The 20,379-nt window shown below is 37.8% G+C and overlaps 1 protein-coding gene across 6 annotated transcripts in view; it reads right to left on the bottom strand.

Annotated features, from left to right (window-relative positions):
• Nucleotides 1–20,379, bottom strand: part of PPP2R3B (protein phosphatase 2 regulatory subunit B''beta) — a 49,471-nt gene that overhangs the window by 9,931 nt on the left and 19,161 nt on the right. For all 6 annotated transcript variants that reach the window (XM_042868247.1, XM_042868244.1, XM_042868246.1 and 3 more), the window contains 7 exons: nt 9,027–9,212; nt 7,233–7,336; nt 6,582–6,684; nt 5,304–5,378; nt 1,839–1,925; nt 1,267–1,423; nt 101–149 (listed from right to left, as the gene is read on the bottom strand). In XM_042868247.1, coding sequence (XP_042724181.1) covers nt 101–149; nt 1,267–1,423; nt 1,839–1,925; nt 5,304–5,378; nt 6,582–6,684; nt 7,233–7,336; nt 9,027–9,212 — 761 coding nt within the window. The remainder of the gene's footprint in view (nt 1–100; nt 150–1,266; nt 1,424–1,838; nt 1,926–5,303; nt 5,379–6,581; nt 6,685–7,232; nt 7,337–9,026; nt 9,213–20,379) is intronic.

Raw genomic sequence — 20,379 nt, forward strand, 5'->3', positions numbered from 1 at the left:
TCAAGGGGACGTCATTTAGTTCTGAGGATAATGATACTCAATTTTGCAAGCAAATATATGAATATTAGACTGTGTTTAGATCAGCATGCAAAATAATTACCTTGTTACTGCTCCTGAGAAGATCCTCTCTATCATTCTATTTGATATTGCTGGAAAGAAAGATTTAAAATTGTATCAGTGGTGCACATGTTACTTTTACCATGTACTGTCTAGCTGAAAAGTTTATCACAAACCTCATATATAAACATCTGTAAGAAGGATCACCTACAGTGCTCATTAATTCTTTTGAGCCTTGAACCAACCAACTTTGAATTCAGACGATGCAGAAACAGTAACACAGCAAAAGTAATAAAACTGGCCGATTAGTAAGATGGCATTCATTAGTTCTTTGACAAGTAAATCATGTTTTCGAGTGCCATTATAGTTCCAAGTGCCCTTGCTTTTTGGCAAATTGTGTGTGTGTGTGTGTGTGTGTGTGTATTTATAAACAGTGTGGCTACTAGAGCAACCTCACAAATGAAATAATCCTGCCTCAGTGTCCTAAAATAAAGACTTCTACAGGCAAGCTCCCAAAAGCAATCAGAATGATGCTTATTCTTTTTAATCTGGGATAATATTCCATGGTCAGTTAGCGTTTGAGTAAACTCTCCAGTCCTGAAGAGGACAATGATGACAAGGGACACAAACCATACAAAAAAAATAACAGCTTCATAAAAGGTAAAATGTTCATACAAGAACATTTAAAATAGGGAGTGTGCAAGAATACAGAATCTTAGTGACTGTATATTTTGAATATAGAAAATAGAAAGCTACTAAATGATATTTAAAGAAAACATACTGCAGCTGAATAAACTAAAATAAGCAAAGTAACAACATATATTTGCCCTACTTTTTTCTCCTTCCATACCTTGCCATAAGCGTCATACTACTTTAACAATAACAGATTGTTTCCAAAACAATCCCCCACTGATAATACATCAAGACTTAAATTTCTAAGTGTGTAGACTTGATCTCAAGGGGTGAAAAGTGACCTATTTCCTCCTCTACTTCTTTGTCAGGATCAGAATTCAGAGTTTTCTTCCAATCTGGTATTCCTGGACACAAAGCAGGATCGGAGCTTACTTGTCCTGCTTTATTCCCCTAAGCAAGGAGGATCAGCTACAGGAACAGATTCCTGAACACTGGTCTTCGCAGTTAACCACTTGTTCAGTTGAAAGCTTGCAAGTAATTTAACACATGTAAAGAAAGATGCTTCATTTGTCATACCATGATCATTATGTCGAGCTAAATCCTTCCGATCAATATAGAGGTCATGGTCTGTATCCAGCTCCCAAAATTTGCAATAGATAACATAAAAATGTTCATATGAGAAGTACTCTGTCAGCTGGTTAATATCAGCTTCCTCTTCCAATAATGCCACATTCTATTATCAGAAGGATAAACAGAACACATTAAAGAATTTTTAAGACAGCTGCTGAATCATCTGAGTTCTGATAACCAGACTAATATTACTGTTACCTAACAGTATGTCAGTGGAAGAATCATGAGCTTCTGAGACGATGCGCATCACACAGCATGACAGCAAAGACTTAACAGACAAGGTTGAAAGCTAAAGTATCCACAGAAGAACGAGATCAGCTAGACTTTCGCTAATCAGAGTTGCACATATGCAGATCTACATAAAATGACATTTAAGCATATTCTACAGTAGGAGAATTAATATAATCTAGTCCCTACTAGATTTTGCAAGAGAAGGAAATGCCTATCTTATTCCCTAAAGCATTTAGTCAGTGCTTGTTTTAAACTTGCGAAGACATCTTACAGAAGATACTACGTACCTGCAAAAAATTGCTTTTCCTGAGCTCATTGCAAGTGATTTTCCCAGACCAGGACCTATTTACTGTATAAAATATTCTCTGTATAACCTGCAAGAAAACAAAAAGGTGATCTCAGGCATGCCATCAGAACAATCTCCTAAGCACTTGTGATCAAAAATGAGTCCTAGCTCAGCTGCATGACAGGACTCCATTTTCCACCCAAATGAACAGCTTACGAGTCTGTTGTTCCCACTACTAATGAGAGAAGCATCAGTGTGCTACATCACATTATGAAGCTATTTCCAGCTATACCTAAAGTAATCCAGGTAGTGTACTGCAATGCTGCAGTACCCACATCCTACACAGCAAATGGGCAGAATTCATGCATGCTATGCAGAAGATGTTTATCGACAATTTCACTGCCTTCCCATCTTCTAAGATTATAGGCAATAAAGCTATTAATATGTTTCATGGCTTCAGATTTAAGGGCCCGTATTTGCTATGAAAGTATTTCATAAATGAAGTGACAGAAATAGAATGGGGTCTGTTCAAAGAAGACCAGAGCACTGGGGGATACCATAACTTTTGATACCATAACCACAAACAGAAGAAACAAACATCTAACAAAAAGAACACTTCCTGCAGGTGGACAGATAATACATTTTTCCCATTTCATTCTATTTAAAGCTAAATAAAAAACTGACAGTAGTTATAAAAAACAGCACAGAAGTGATTTCTGAGTAACAAAACTAGTAAGAATGACTTTTCTATGACATCAGCGATATTAGAATCAAAATCCTATTCATCCAACTGATTATCCATAGAATCTATTTAAATCAGTTGCACCCGTAGGTCATTTTGATTGATTCATGCATTTAACACAATTTGCTTGGTTTAATTCATGAACATTAGACTTTAAAACACCATTTTTCTGTATCTAAAATACTCATTTCAATTATTTTGACTTAAGCACATGAGCATCTCAAATAATTCATTCGCCAGTAACCAGACAAAAAACCTGAGTGTATTATGAGCTGTAATTGCTTAACTGGAGATGAACTGTACCCTGCTGATAAGCTAAATACTGAATGCTGTATATGTACAGCATTTTATTTGCAACAATAGTTACTAGCTAAAAGGCCATCTCTTAAGGAATTCCTTCCCTCCTCCAAATGAAAGGACTTTTTATTTCAGTTTGTATTACTTCAGATGTAATTGCATTATTATCAGTAGTGTAAAGAAACCAACCGTTCTGAAGCACAAATAGAAGAGCAGCTTTTTCCATGAAGTTTTTAAAATAAAGCTTAAGCTGCCTGTAAGCAGTAAGCTACAGCAAGCTCTGCAGCTCACACTTCGAACAAGAACAGCTGGTTCAATAGATCTAGGAAGGAGAATAGACTGGTCTGCTTTTGGAAGTTAATTAGCCCAATTCTAATTGTGATTTTAGGGAAGGCCCAGATTTTGGCTTACACTACAAAGCAATTTTTTCTAAAAAGGTTTTGCTTTAGCTTTGCAACTTAATCCATCTGCATGTCATTATCTCATCTGTTACACATTTAACTGGTCTAAAAATAAAAACAAAATTGAATGTTTGCTGGAGACAACTGGGAATAGGCATAAAAAATAGTTTTCTAAAGTGAATCAAAGCACAGTACAAGCCAACTGTTTAAGAACTGCCCTCCTTACTATGCTGCACTACAGTTTCTCATAAGAGAAAAGAAATTGTGGAATACAGAGATAACAATTTCAAGAGTTCACAGACATACACACAACGTACTTGCAGATTGAACGCAGTATCACATTTGTCAGGACAACAGTTTTTAATGTATTTCAGCTTTCTCTTGGGCAGAGATGCACCAAACCTTACCTCTAGACTGACTGACCAACCAACACAGACCCCTGCCTAGCAGGCAGAACCAAATGCTTACCCTAGACTGACCAACCAACAAGATGCTCTCTTCATTAAAGAGTTAAAGGTTACATAAGTATGAATACAAATATACAGAGAAACAGCAGAAAAATTGATCTTGCAACTGGCAATAATCAGAAGACATTAAATCTTCAGCTGTAATGCTTACAACATCATTTACATAAAGCTTCACGTAGCGAGATTAAAGCTACCCTGAACGTAAGCATAAAACACCTGATTTTGTCTCAGAGAAAAACCACCTACAGTTGTATCAGTAGCAGCTTCCAACACAATTCCAAGAATTTTAGAAGACCATGTAGCTCAATTTATCAATAGCAGTTCCATCCAGAAATAAGACATGAAATAACGGCAGAGTCCTCTTGTCATTTTTAACCTGCAGATTGGCATTTCAAATATTCTTACTATATTCTTACCAATATTGGTGTTTTTTCTGGCATTTTGATTACACATGGACTTCTCTTGCAGACTAAATGTTGTTAGTCAATTACTTGCAGCACTAATTTATTCAACACTGCTAGGCTCAGACCTACTAAAATAAGCTATTCATCCAAAGAAAAGTAACTGGAAATGGCAAAACCTTCTCCTTCCTATAGCAAGCTTTCACAATTTTTAGCAGAGCAGGCTTTGATACAAACCACAATCTGTTAATAAAGAAAACTACTCACTGTCAGAACATTTCCCTTACTCACATTTGACAAGAAAGTTCTGGGAGCTCATGTAATAATTAAGACAAGAAGCAAAATCTAAAGCACTACTTGATAGGGATCTACTTGATAGGCTGGCAGTCTCTCTATGTAGGATAGGAGAAACCAAAACCAAATACTTGAAAAAAAAAAAACAAAACATAAAAAAAGATTTTCTACAATTTAGGTCTGGGTGGAACTATAAGCTGCATGTTGTTTGTCTTTTTGTGTTGTTGGGAAGATCTATTAAACTAGTTTTCACATGCACAGAGAGTGAATGGAATGTCACTCTGTGGAATTTTAATCTTCTGAGACTTCACTGGAATTGGCTGCCTTGTTTACAATTGAGAAAATGTAATGTCACTGATTTTTCCCTTGTGTACAGAAAGAGCACTTCATTCACATCACCATAGGAAGAGAGAAATAGAGCTTCCACATCCCTGGAGATGGATGTGGTAAACAGTCTCAGTATTATCATTATTTTACTTGACACTGAACATAATCATGTGAACACAGACCCTTCTTTCAAAATTTCATTTAATTAATCCCAGACTACAGTCAAGATTCCAACAGTCTATACTGACAATCAAGTCTTTAAGATAACAATCTGTTCTTTATTTAAATGTTCATTAACTCGTTTTACACTTCTACAATTTGGTGTTTCTCATCCTTGTATTAAGTTCAACAGTTTCTACTATGATACTCCAGAAATTAATTTTCTTTGCAATATTTCTAGTCATGCTGACATGAAGACTGGCAGCATACTTAACTTTTCCCCCCCAAAGGACAAAGATGCTTATACATTTTGTCTAATTTTAGTCATTTTCATACTTAGTTGACCAAAAATAGCTTTTCCAAATAAAAAACACTTACTGTGGTAATGTACCGAGAATGAAACTCAGATGCTTCTTTTAAAAATGACAGGCCAGGATGGCTATTTACCACATCCTACACAAAGGAATAACAATATCATGAACAGCATCCATTAGTGTCTATATAGAACAATGAACACACATTAGCAGATGTCCTCTTCCTTAACTAAAAAACAGTTCAAATGAACTACAACAATTAATGACTTCATTTGAAGCACACTGTATGCACACTGTTGACATTCAAAAAATAAAATTATCTTTTAAAAGCCATACAAACAGATGATTTCCCATATTTCAGATGGACAGAAGACTTTGAATAAATTGGTCAGGTGAATACTACTGATGACTGCAATGCTTGTAATTCTGCCTCTGATGATGATTCACTCAAGTCAATTTAGGTTCTAGAAATATATATCTTTTTGTGCTCTTTGAGAGAAATTGCATTAGGTCTTGAATACAGAAAAGCAGTTTGCCCTCCAAAGGCCCTCCTTAAGCACAAAGGCTGCTCTGAAAGTAATGCCTCCTATTTATTTCCATGGCGTTGCTGTAACAGGTACAAAGAGCACAATAACACTGTCTGATAGAGCAAATTCTCAGCTACCAAACACTGTTTTCAGCACAGTCAGCACCATTAGCTGTGTATTTTTGCCAGCAAAGAACAAGAGCCTGCGTACTGTGCTTCCAAAAATAATAAAAAAAAACCCATCTGCATGGCTATCTGGAACATGGCTTGACTTTCATATACTGTTGTCACTGCTGAAACATACCACCCACTGCCTCACTGTGCTCACTATCTGGTCTCCTTAAATGTTCAGTAAGTGTCAATGAATGGCATTTTTTCTGAAAAGAGGAATTCAGTGACACACATTTGCTTCATGTGTAATTCCATGTTTATTTTGTCTGGCTGCCCGTCTGCTGCCATCAGTCGCACAGCAACAAAATATAACAGAATACTGTGGGAAGTTTCAACCTCTACTGCTATCCTTCCAATCCACCTCTGACATTGTGGACTAACATAATATAACATGAGACATTGCTTTCAGAACAGCCCTTGTAATTTCAACTACCTTTCAAAACCCTAAAGGTTGTCTGATACTCCTGCAAGCAAGATCCATACATCTTAATGTAAGTCGTGTGGACCACACAAAGCAAGTTACACTAAAATATTATTAATAAGCTTTAACGAAGACCATGAAAATATACAGTTAGCTCAAAAAAGAATTGAAAAAAATTCATAATTTAGTTGTGTTTAGTAGAGCTAGTAATTATTGCAATTTACTTGTAAAAAAGGAATGAAGTCTTCTTGCACTAAGTAGTTGCATCCAGGGTTCATTAGAAGATGAACAAACTTTGCAGCATCATCATAGCAGGTCTGAAGTATTCTGAAATACAAATACATGCATTTACTACTGTACACAGAAAATTGTTGATACCACTTTGTATGGGAATCCTCTGAGAAAGGCCTATGAAACAGCAACCACAACATTTAACTCAAAAGTTAATCACACATGGCAAATGAAGCTATAGGGGAAGTCATGGAGCAGTATCATCTTGTAGGTGGGTACTCCACACAATTGCTTACATGAGAAGACATTTTCCAGTTAGAACTAGAATGTAAGCTAGAAAGATGCAGTTCTGCTCAGAACTGACACCTGCAAGTTATGCCCATGGTTTTCACTTTTCCCATAAATAGCCAGCCATTTATCAAACAATATTTCAAAATCTTTGATCATAACAAGTAAAGATTTGTTCGCTTGTTTTAGAAGGGGTGATATACTTACATTTTCTCACGTACAAGTTTGCTGTCAACAGTTGATTACAGGAAATTCTTTTCTTTCCCTTCATACACTGGATCTCATTCAGAGCTTAAAATACACATTTCAATTAAAGAAATAAAAATACAGTATCTCTGAGAAAGTAATCTACTTACTTCCGCCACATTGCAACAAATTTATGAACTGACACGTATCCCGTTCGTTCACCTCCAGCACAGTAAAACAAAGGACCTTTCCAGTAGAGCGGGCAATCACAAGCCTGTAATTAGAGCATACATCAAGTCAACTCATTGATTTTTTATCCGAGGGCTACTCCCTCATTTATAAATCTCTCAAATTAAGTTTTACAAGCATTAAGAAAAAACATTAAGGCAACACCATGGGAAAAACCTTTTAGTAACACTGAACATACCTGTAGGGGATTAAAAGCATTTATGATCTATAATAAACACAGATTATTTATTTTTTTTTTAACTCTTTCTGAAACCAGCTGCACCCTCCAAAATAAGTAGTTTAAAACAACTGCTTTAGGCCAAAGTTCAGTAGAAGAAAGTAAAATATAAGGCAATCCTGCAGCATTCCTAATAGCTGAATGCAGTTACATGTTCATGCTCCAAGCAGCTGAATGGAGTCCATGCTAATAAGCTCTGCTAACGGGCTGGATATGTTTAAGCTGTGTTACTGTTTATGCTGTCTCAAACTCAAGTTCTGGATGACAGCTAGCATGCGTTTATCTGCCTCAGAAGATATCTCAACTCATCTGCATCCTTGCACACGCAGGCAAATTTTTTTTATCCCATTTTCAGTAGCAGGTCAGCTGCACTGAGCATCATTTGTATGCTTCACAATACTTACTGGGTATGCCCTCCACAATTTCAGAACTCCTATGTAACTACAGTGTTGCTTCTGTGTCTGCTTCAAGCTTCGTCTGTCCTAAAGCTATGTGCCTTTTACCTAAAACTAACTGTGACTTGGAGCAGTCAGATGTGCTAACATTTGAAATTCTCATTTGGAACTCACATAAAACTCAGTATTGCAAGATGTGAAAGGTCACTGGAGAAAAAAAACAGATACTTTTCACGCAACACTTTAACTAGCATTTAAAAATGCACATTTTAAAAGTTTGACAAAGTTTCCTTGGTCTGAGAGGCTGTACCCTATCCTTCAGTAGGATGCCTTTCATCACTGAATTGTAGTTGATTGGGCTCTTTCAGCCCTCTTGCTGAAGCATCACATCTACATGGAAAGGAGCTGTGAAACCCTGTGTTTCAGCTTGGCAGTTAAACACTTCCAGTGAGGTAAACTGGGAGTTCATCACTTAATTCTGGTCTACAGAAAAATTTATTTCTATTTTTCTAAACCCTGGATTTGAAATACAAAGCGACAAGAACAGGAATGAGAACCAAAGGCTCCCAACCAAGATCAATATTTCAAAAGCTAAAATGTAATGCTAAATCAATTAGTTATTGTGCATTACATAACACATGAACAATCTTACCTACTTCCTAATTCGGTATTTTGTCACTCTACAGTAACTATAAAATAACTCTTCAATTACGACTGAAGAGTTAAGCTCTCAAGTTGCTAAACCATTCTGTATTTCAGCACCTTTAAAATGGATGCTCATGACACTGTCAAATGAGTAAGCAGCCTTTGAAAGATTTTATACCAAGGACAGTAACATTTTCATCACACAACTAATATCATGTAGGTCAGAAATCAACAGGCATATCACTCTACGAACACGTTTGGTTCTGTGGTTCATTTCATTCCGTAAGCATAATGTAAGGGCATTTTGAGACATGGTTAATACAAAGATTTCCACACAACTGTCTTACTAGCACTACTTAATAGGAGATGAGTACACATAACGCAAGGAAAAGCAGAGAATTCATGTGTTCTTTCCATGGATGTACAGTATTGAAAGCAGTTAGCTAACAAACTCTCACCTTTGCAACTTTCCCCATGTCATCTAAAGTTGCCCTCTCATTTGGAAACTGTGAGAAAGTTTTCTCAATTTTGGCAATCACAGCATCTATGTTTACTTTTTCCTTAGGACATCCTCGAGGAAAATAGAAAGTTGGAATGGTTTGACTAAGCGATGGTGGCAAAGTTTCTTCCTTCTTCGTCTGAACCTAAATAGACAAATACACATTTGACAGTCAGGTACAATGAAGTCACATATATAATAGGCATCCTCAGATAACTTGATTCGCCTGGTATTATCTGTTACAACACACCTTCAAAGAGATTTTTGATGACAGGCTGAATAAGCTATTTAAGAATGAGAGCACACTGGAAAAACTCAGGACTGTTTCCAACTACTGTCACTTAGAAAGATTTCTGGTACATTAAAAAGTTAGACAATTTCAACCTTCAACCTATCAAGTTTCAAGATTAATACACTGGACAGCTTTTCAAAAACATCTGAAATACTCAGGTTATCAGTTTCAGAAGAAAAACGTTGAGTTCTAGTTTAGCAGACAGGACATGAAAGAATTTTCTTTTGAAATACTTCTAGTTTTACAGCTTCTAAGTTCAGAAATAAGCCTGTCCACTTTGTTACAATCACCCTGCTTAGTGCAGCTCCAGAGCAGATGCATTTTTTTGACCCTAAAAATGGTTGATTTTTCATAAGTGAAGTAAATGAGACCGAAGGCTTTATTTTTTTGTGCATACTGTACACAACTGTGCCGTATGAGCCTTGAAATGTTTTTCCTCAAGAATTTGTGATACATCACACTACTAAAAATAAGTTATCAATAACAAGCAAAATTATTTCAACTAATTTAACTCCAGTAAAGATGAGCTTACTTTGTATATAGGGGCCGCAAAAAGAATGTCCAATAACACAGAGAAGCAAAGATAGCAAGCACGATAACGTGATTAAACCAAGCCTTTAGCCTCAAGGCCATTTCCAAATGTAAAAACAAGGGTTAATGCTATACAATAGCTTACTTTAGGGAAAACATGCTGAAGATCCTGAATTACATTTCATTTCCAAGCAGAGTTGAAGGGAAAAAAATAAAAAGATAACTCAAAAAACCCTTGTTTTTTTTCCTACCATCTTTGCAAAGGGCCTGTAAAGATGCTCACCCTTCAGGCAGTGAAACAAATAGGTACTTATGGAGAACAGTTTTTAATTTTCAGGGTTCCAACCCAGAAGCTTTTAATGAAAAACAACACGTGCTAAAACAGTCTGAATTAACCTTTCCCCTCCTCTAAGCCAGCGCTCCTGTTCCCAGTTGCTGAAGTTCCTCAACTGAGTTACAGGTTTCACTGCCTAAAGGAAAATCATACCTCGAAGCTGTGAAAACTAGAGTCAGACAGCATCTATCACTTTCTAAGAATCCAGCAAATTACAATTTCTGATACTTCATCATTAGTTTCGAGTCTTACTTAATAAAACTTCCATTCAGAACAAAAGTGCCATGAGGTATCAAAAATCCTTTCTAACTGTAGACTCCCAAATCTGGGAGGGAATTAAGACAGCAAAATTTTAACCTTCAAAGCACTGTTACCTTCACCACTACAAATAGCATAAGTGATTGGGTTAATACCTTGCTTAGGTCTAGGAATCCAGCTCTACACATCAGCACTTTTAGTGTGGCTGTTGCAGCTTCCCGATGCAAAGGCAGACTAAAGACTTTCTCCTTGGATTGGAACTATGGAGTCACATAGATAACATGCTCTCAAGCAATTAAATCTTCTACTTAGCAATTCCCAAGTCTTCTGTTTGCTCCAGAGAGCAAAGTTACTTTATTTCCCCCTTCTCCCCATTTACCCGAGCTGCTCCCCCCCCAGAATTGCTCAAGCTGCCACAAAGGAGCAAGTGTTAATGTGCCTGCTGAGTGAGACAGTCCCATCTGAGCTGAGGACAGGTGTCCATTACAGGCTGCTAATGTGCCCTTCGTGTTTCAGGTAACATGAGGTAAATCAGTATTTTGAGAAAACCTAGGACAGACAGGAAAGGCATTTCAAAATCCATAACTATGAAAGCTTAGAGCTTTAGATCAAAAGAGAAGTTTCTCTTAAAAGGAAAAGCAGGGGCAGAGAAAAAACTAAATAGGAAAAGGTCCCAGGAGGAGGAAAGTTATCAACAGAACTATTTGTCCTTTTGAAATTCTGTATTCTTTTCAGAAACTAATCATTTACTTCAGGTATCTTGGTTTACAACATAATAAATTACTTCCATTAGACCACGTTAAAAGCTGCTCTTACGTGCATGTGGAAATCTCAGTGTAGGAGTTACAGTAAGAACTATTCTAGTATGTGCAGCTCGCTTGGACATTAAGCGAGAGTTACACAGTGGAGGTTTTTATTTATGTTAATCTCTTTGCCCATTGTAAATATGTGCCAGACAGTGATTATGAAGAAGATGAGGAACAGATTCAGAACAGAAGATAGAAGTATGTGCAGAAATTTGTTTTTCCTAAGATTCAAGAGTTATGTTTAGGTCTTGTTTTGAATTCAGCTCGTTTAGTTAATACCTAATATTTAATCAGTAATTAATCTGTAAAACTGTATATATTATCTTCAGTTGAAGTATATACACACTGCCCTTGCAAAGTAAAAACCCTCTTTCTATTTTGAAGAATACTGTCCATTGCTACATGCTGGTTTCTCAACGTAGGTAAGAGGAGGTAGGTAAGAGGAGAAATCATAAAAATGTTTCATTTGCTTTAGAAAGTTTAAGATCTGCTTTTTGGAAGATCGATTTGGTGTCTGCATACAGGCATCTCATGAGAATACCATCTAGAGGACAATGCAAACTGACACAGAATATTCCCTGTGCCCTCCAGCAGCCAGCTCAGAGCACAGCTCTCACACGGTATCTGCCATGTGGATGTTCTCAGCACACTAACACTTCCTAAATGGCACTAGCAACTTGCTACTGGACAACCAAACTGTGCTGTTAACATCAGTCAACACAGGGATAAGAGCCTGCACCAAAGAAAGAAACAGGTCATCCAAAACGAGCTGCTCCAGCTAATGCACTACAAAGCTAGCATTACACCTCCTCCCTCTCCTCGCCTTCCCAAGAAGGGCCAAGGATTCTTCTCTTCCCTCAGCCTGAGCTCCGCTGAGGACTGAAAGGCTTCCAGCGCAGCTGAGACTGCTCTGCTGCGTGCTCTTAACGAGGGAAAGTGTGAAGGGCTCTAAGTGCCACTGCTTTCTAGAATTTCAGCTAGATTCTTCTGTAGATGTGAAGGGAGACAACTGTTATTTCAGGGCAGCTAAAATGCTTAGTTGCGTGAGATTAAGCTCTTTGAAAATGAATTACAACTAGCCAGGGAATTTCTCCATTAGCAATAACTGCTAGAAGTTTCCTAATGGAGAATCTTTGAACTGAAAATCTGCAGCAAGTTATTCTTTTTATGAAACTAATCCACTTCAGTGGTCACTTTAATGCTTGAAAACCTACCCATATTCGCTTATGGCTTTGAGTTAAAAGCTTCAATACTAGTACTGGTAAGCTAAACTGCCATAAGAGACCAGTTTGGTAAGTTTCACTGTAACCTGCCATGGCACATGAGCTGTAATATCCTTCCTCATAGATAATGAGCTAAAGATAAAACTGTATAAGCTTGCAAATAACTCACCCAAGCAAATGTCTGCTGAAGCCTCAGACTCAAAGGTGCATTCACCTTTTCAATAAGCATATCAGAGTCCAGAATTTGTAATTGTGTTATAAAGTTGCCACTGCAGTTAAAGTTTTATGCTTGAAGATGAAAAGTGTGGGTTCCCCCCTAAAATTTCTATATGGTGCAAAAGTTAGGTAAGATTGGTCTATAAAGAGAATTCAAGAAAAGCTTTAGAACACTATCAATTTTCATTTCTAACCTACACCACCTTAAGAACTGTCCAGTTATCCAATGCTTATTTGCCTCAACTTTCACAAAGGAAGTGAGAATTTATATCCTAGTAGCATCGTTGCTCCTGTTTTATTTTGCAACTCCCAAGATCCTTTATCAGTTGTTATAAGTGCAAGCAAAAGAAAACATCATAATTACAATGGAGTAATGTTAGTAATCGGACCAGAGAACATGGATAGCCTTCACTCCAACTGAGAGAAGTTCTGTCTCCTTGTTTGTCCTCTTGCATCTACCAAGAGATGAGAAGCACTCAGCAGTTAACTTGGCTCTAAGCAAAAATGAAGACAGAAGGCTTTTAAAATGAGATATCATTTTTCCTCTCGCCTTAATATAGAGATGGCACTGCAATGGAGCCTTCAGTGACTGTACGTATTTCCAAAGGTGGGCAAGCTGAGTGAAACATTGCCTAAAGTGCTACTGAAAAAGGAAGTAAATAGTGGTAATAAAGGATACCTTTACTTACCAAATAAGTAGAAGTCTGGTTCAAGACCTAAGTTTTTAACTGGGGAAGTTACCAAAAAAGAGCAGAATGTTGCAGCTAACTGTGTTGTGCATAAACAGTTCTAGCTCTTCTGTAGACTGAATCTTCTATTATTGCATATTACATTGCATGCAAGTGTTACCTGGGTATAACAGAGTGCATAATGAGGTAGGAAGACTTTCTGCAGAGGTGCACCATTTGGCTCTTTAAATTTTAACTTCGCCATAACCCTCACTTAGAACTATGAAACAGCCAGCAAGAAAATCAGGACACTGCAAGAGGTTCCCTTCTCCAATTGATACGACAGCAAACAGAAGTCAAGATGAAAACCCAAAGGGCAATATGAACTTAAATTATAAAACAAACAAAAATAAAATTGATAGCATAAGCTTTATGAAAAGTCACCCGCTTAAAAATCAGAGTAAATTATTACAGAATACAGGTGTGCTGTGATCTATCAAAGCTACAAGGTAACAGTGGATGTAAAAAACAGTTACCTGTAAGAAAGCTGGAAAGGATTAAGCGCCTCACCAGCCTTCCTGCCTCCCCATTCTTCCATAGCAGTCTGATGAGTAAAGTTTCAGGAATATTTCTGCTTTAAGTTACTACCTATTGGATTACACAGTGAAACTCTGCATTTCCTTCTAGACAAGCAAGTGACAAGATCAGTAAGTTTTATGGAACGTAAATTGTGAAAACACCAGATTTAAGACTCACACTACTGTAAAATGGGTTCAGACCCATCTGCCAGGAAAGCATTAATTTCAACAGTCTGTTCCAAACTCCCAAATATTTTGGGACAGTAAAGTTCCTTCAAAGATCTGCTTCAGGACAGATAAGTCAACTTACACTCCAAGGACAAGCCCAGGAAAACTTATTTTCTGTAACATCAGCTTGCTTGATCTTGTAATAGACATTTGGATTTCCAATTATCCGTTTTGAAGCAGCGATGTTTTTCCCCTGTTCTAGCCAAACCATACTGACAGATTTATAATTCCAAGAACTCACTGGCTGTATCACTTCCCATTCAGCCTCATATGCTTAACAAGAGAATCCTTTGACAATTTAAAGCTTTCAAGACTTTTTTCTCCTCAGCCAGACTCTTTCTGCAAAATCTAGCTGCTGCTCTGAAAAATAGCTTGCAAACAGTAATTTAGTCTGAAAGCTTACTAATGAAGTTTCACAGCATGGCATTAAGGCAAGCCAATCCACAGTACACCTCCACCTCCTGTATCTAGAGCTTATTGACCTTTGTGCTCGTACCAGTGGTAGCAGTGGAGCCCTGAGGCACCAAGATTGCTGAAAAGCAACCTTACACTATTTGTTCTCATCCGGTTTCCCCACAGTTGGTTCCACTTAGAAGCATCATGATTGTAACTTCATAAAGATAAGAGGAACACTATGGTGATCTGGTTTGAAATAAGCCTACGTTACTCTTAAAACTGTGCTAAGATGACATTCAATTTTATTTTAACATAATCAGAAATCTAAAATGTGCATGAATGGCCAAGCTTAGAAACACATCTACAGAGACTGAGCCTATGCCAAAAATGGGTGTCAGGCAGTACGTGCAAAAGTCCTCTTGAAACAAGTGCTTTAGTCCCAGTTGCTTCTTCCAAGCCTTCGGTTATTATCTGGCAGCTGTTTTTGGACACGCTATAAAAACTAATTTTATCATACATGCTCTTCTTTCCACGGTAAGAGATAAACATCTATTAATTTTAGCCCTGACAGAGTTTTAAATTGGCTTGCTTTTGCTGTTAGCCTTAACTCAGATCAGTCCCCTGATCCAGTTTGGCCTGTGGTCACTTGAAATTAGTGTTACAGTGAGTGAAATGCAACAGAAAAAGGAATACACTTTTCCATAATGCCATACACTGTTAGGAAAAAAAAAAAAAAAAAGTACTTTAAGCTACACTGCTTCTGATTTTATGCCTATGGATCCCATGAATCAATATAAGGGAACAACTGTTCAGTAACCCACCCAGCACAGTCTGTGTTGCAGTTCTTGGTTCACCTTGAAATTCGCCCTGGCAAATACTTCGGGCGTCTCCTGATGCTGTGCCACGTTTTGCACTCTCTCATTATTACAGATTGACTGTTATCGTTCTCATCTGATTTATGCATGTTCTTGGCAGCTGACCCTCAAGACTATTTCTATAAAAAAAAAGATACGGTCTTCTGGCTTTGTCATTCAGTGCAAACGAGAGTCCCTAATTTTAAAGTGACTTTACTCCAACAACTGAGCCATCTATCACACGGTCCCATTTTGGCAGAACTGAAGTGGTCTGTAGTTTCTGGAATTGACACCTTCTGGAATCTACACTAGTAAATATTACGTCTAAGGAAGACTCTAAACTTACACTGCAACTTGCAGTTGCAAGTATGGAATTAGAACTAGAGTATCACATCCTAAAAAAAATACATGCAATTTCTTATTTGCTGTAAGTCCACACAACCAGAGTTGCAGAGATATGAATCTACATTAATTTTATGATTTAGCATTAGAAAATCCATCTTATTAATAAACTAGAATAATATTTATTTTCTCACTGAAATAATGTTGGTGTGGCAGTCTGTGCTTTTGAGGAAAAAAAGATGTTAACTGCTTGCTAGATTAATCAAATTTCTCCTCTTTTTCAGTCTCAAGATAGCAGAGTAACAAGCACTTCAGCTATTTATCACATCATAGCTAGAGAAAGAAGTTTGAGTGAAATTGCCATGGCAAGCACCACTGCTGCATAGGCTTAAAAGTCTTAACTAAAGCTTAAAAAATATTGCTCCAAAACCTTCTCGTAGCTGCAGAACTATCAGTAATTCTTTTCTCCTTTGATTTATCAAGCACACTTCAGCAGTCAACACAAGCCCCATGAGAAAGCCACTGAAAAGAAATCTGTTAAAGTCTAAGTATTTTAGCAGAGCATGCAGTGTCCTGACCATCTACACAGGTTTATTTGGGATAGCATGTTGATTCTCATGTAGGAGGAGGTAGTAGGTAGTGGAATCCAGGAAAAGTTTCCACCTAGAGCTATGAAATACATTCCATACGTAACATCTTGTGCAATAAAAATACATTCAGTGGGAAGCATGCCACCTCAGACAAGATGTATTACATCTACATACACAGAAGTAGTGTGGAATAAGCAAGCACAGGGGAAGTTTTCAAATGACCAAAAGATACTTTTACTTAGTATCTCCATCAGAGGTACATTAACATCACTTTTCTACAGGATACCTAACCATTAAGGCACATGCTTGCCAGTCTCCTTCCTTTCAGTACTGCAGACAGTGCACTAACAGATTTCTTACCTGAGTTCTGCAACTGTGATTTTGGAAATTAAAGGACAATCCTGATTTGGTAGCTTTGGTAGCAATTTGGTATAGGTGAAGCCAAGTAATGCAGTCCTGCTACTGCAAACACATTATTGCTGTAGAAACTCCTCCAAGAATGGCTGCCTTTGTCTGTTTTTTTGCATAGTTACATAGAACTTCAGAAATAAAAAAAGTCACTCAGAAAAAGTATCATGATTCATTCAATGCCTTGGGATGGGGCACAGGTGGAACAGCAGAAGGAAGAGGTAGTTATCTTCTCTTTGCTGACAGAACTTTTACCAAAGCCTTTGGATGTGGTAGAACCCGTTAAGAGTTTGCTGTGACTGACCAACGGAAACACATTTTGCCTCCTCTGCCAATTCTGAAAATGAAAATGGTACCGATTATAGAATGGGGAGAAGGGAGAAAAAAAGCATCAAAAAAATTCAAGTAAAGAAAGGCAATCTCTACTATATTTTGTGCTAAGTCAGAAGTAGTACAAGAGTGCTAATGGCTGTGAATTATTGTCAGGCACTCTCCATTTTATGAACTATGTCAAATGAAGTATCCAAGTCAATAATGTACCCAATTTTTCATACAGTTGCAGCTTTCTCAGAAAATACTTTGATCACAGGTTAGATCAGTATTCCTATTTCTTAACTGGTACATTCTGTCACCTCTACTGTTTTCAGGAGACTAGCTGGTAAGACCCTCCTAATACATAACCATATTGATTGTACACAGCTAGCAGATCACACTGGGACTCACTACCTGCAAAGGAGTCATGACTGACTAAACATCATTTTAATGGGGGAAAAACTGACAGTCAGTTACCTCAGGCAATTCTAACATTTGTCTATGGAAAACAGCCCTTGACAGGACAGGCCATCAGTTCAACATCACAAGTAACAAATAGGGCTAAGACAGACATACGCTTAATTTGTAAACTCTGCAGCCTTCCATGCTTACCACAAATTTCAGTCACTCAATGCAACTGAGCTTAGGAAAAACAAATCTACTAAAGAAAATTATCAAATAAGCTCAGCCTCATTGCAGAGCTGCAGTCAGTAATTGCAGTAAGTGTCCTGTTAGCTTCTGTCTGGCAATGCTGCAACCAATTCTGACTCAGATGACTGTGAAAGCAATCACATCTCCCTCTGATCATATAAAAGTTGAAAGATATTTTACAGAAGTATAACAACTGTTTCAGGCTTTCTAGGAAACAAGGTAGTACCACTGACAGAGGACACATACTGTTAGCAATGTTAGTGATAATAAAGGTAAAGGTACGTTAAAATGGAGAAAAAGCAGTGGAACTTTTATTCCAAGAGGGAGAAGTACATGAGAACTCCTCAATCTCTGAATTGTTGGGTGAGGATTTATCTGCAGAAGATACAGGCATTTACACTTCTTTGTCACACTGCAAGTCAGGTGAACTGTAAGCACCATATTGGCTTTTCTACAGAAGCAATACACATCTGCATAAATTTAGTGCCAGCCACAAGCAGGTAAGGAAGGTGCTGCCACAGTGGAGCCAGTACATTCGAAGCTTGTACTAGGAGTCTCTATTGCAAAAGTGGGAGAAAACCATCAGTTTGCTTACAGCTTCCTCTAAACAGCTAAAGCTTAAGGCCTGGCAAGCCATTAGTGATGCACCATTTACAGGAAACCTTTCATCTTAACAAGGCAGTCTCTGTGGGCAGCTTGGATGTTTTCATTCTGTCTTAAATGTTGGCATCTGCTGTAATAAATTGGCATTACATCAACAAACTAACATCACGCATAGCTATCAGCTAGAGTCAGACTCCTATTTCCCATCCCCCTCCCCAAACACTTTTTATTCTGCTCCTTCATCCACCTCCCAAAAGCTGCTCATGGGTTTCCAAATGAAGGTTATGGTAGAAAAGGACCCTGGAAAACTGGCTTGCTAGAGAATTCTAATACGTAAGTGACTTCTATGACTACGGATGAAAAACCAACTGCCTCAATGAAGCTTCTCAAAATTTACTTTCTCTCAGAAGTTGGAACATTCTCTTAATCACTGGAAGAATCAGCACACTGCAGCACAACCACACATCAGCACAGCACACGTTAACACCTACAGGCTCTGCAGTTGTTGTCATTGTAAACGTGCCACACCAGTTTAAAGAACACATTACTAACAGGAGTGCAAAAGCAAACAAGAGGCACTAACATCTAATTTCACACAGGAGGAAAGCTAATCTTGTAGGCACAGTGGAGAAGTTGAAATATCTCACATAGAGCTGACATAAATAGCACACGTAAGCAGCATTTGGTATCATTAACAGGTGGCCACAGAACCAAAGGCTGCCATTTCCACACTGAGGTGTGACGCATTCAGCTATGGGGATCACCAAGCAGTGACAGCAGCTGAAGGCATAATGCAGTTAGAATATCAGAGAACAGGCCAGCATTGGTCCTGGAACTGAAATTTAAAGGATTACTTCAAGATTCAGGGCAATTTTTCAGTTTTTGAATCATCACATTCAGCATGAATTTATTTGTTTTTTTTTAAAAAGCCCAGTTTTCACATTAAAACTTACCTGATTTACAACACAGCAGTATGAGATTAAGTAAAAAAAAAAACAAAACTGATTTTCCTAGTTTACCTAACACTAAGACACACGTATGTAAGCCTGTTACTGCACACAGATATATTTTATTCTGCTAATATTTTGTTTTCAACTTCAGATGTATTTTCCTCAAATAGCCTGGGTAATGATCCTGCTTACATTCCAGCTCTGACAGGTAGGGATGTCACCAGCTGTTGGCTAAAACACCCAGCTCTGCTACCAGCTGGTAATAAGCCTTTCAGTTCACATCTTTAAGTTGCCAGTCCACTTGACATACTGATAGTTTCCCTCCAAAGTTTCAGAGAAATTGATGAGCAAGATGGACACAGCGTCTCTTCAAGCGCTGCATTTTCAGTTCACTATATTCTGGAGATATAAAATTGTCTGAAAATGGTCATTCTTATAACCAATGTGAGAAGATGAATTCACATTCAATTTAGTTCTGTTCAAAATCAACTACTCAAAAACTCAGTTCCCCAAAACACAGAGCACTCCAACGGCTGTATGTTGTTTTTACCTTGTTCTTGAGGAACTGATTTTCCCAAAAAGCCCTATTTTGCTCAGTTTTATCAATTTCCATCAATAAATGCAATCCCTGGGAAGCAGCTTGTTGCATCGCTTTCCAAAGCTACCCATCTCACCATTGGTTGTCTATTTAAAGATGCACGTACAGCTCAGTTTGCTACACTCTTTTTCCAACAGGCAGAGGACTATCCACAAATAACCTATATGGCTCTATGCAAAAACTACTGCCTCGGGATTCCTGGAGTATGTGCAAGACCCATAGTCACTCCAAAACAGCTCAGAGCAGATGTGGAGCCACACATTCCATCTCGCCATCCACCACCATTACTTTTTAAGAGGTTCGCTCCTACAGCACTAAACATCCTCACAAGATCTGACATTTGTCTAACGATTTACCAGAACTTCATTGATGGGAACGTTACAAAGGTATAGTAAGAGTACAGAAAAACAGGTCGACCTTCATTTCTGCTTGATTTTACTTCAGATACATGAACTGTCTGTTCTGCCTGAAAGC

Source organism: Lagopus leucura, unplaced genomic scaffold (assembly GCF_019238085.1).
Source record: "Lagopus leucura isolate 7727_CA_CO unplaced genomic scaffold, USGS_WTPT01 Super-Scaffold_100001, whole genome shotgun sequence".
Taxonomy (NCBI): domain Eukaryota; kingdom Metazoa; phylum Chordata; class Aves; order Galliformes; family Phasianidae; genus Lagopus; species Lagopus leucura.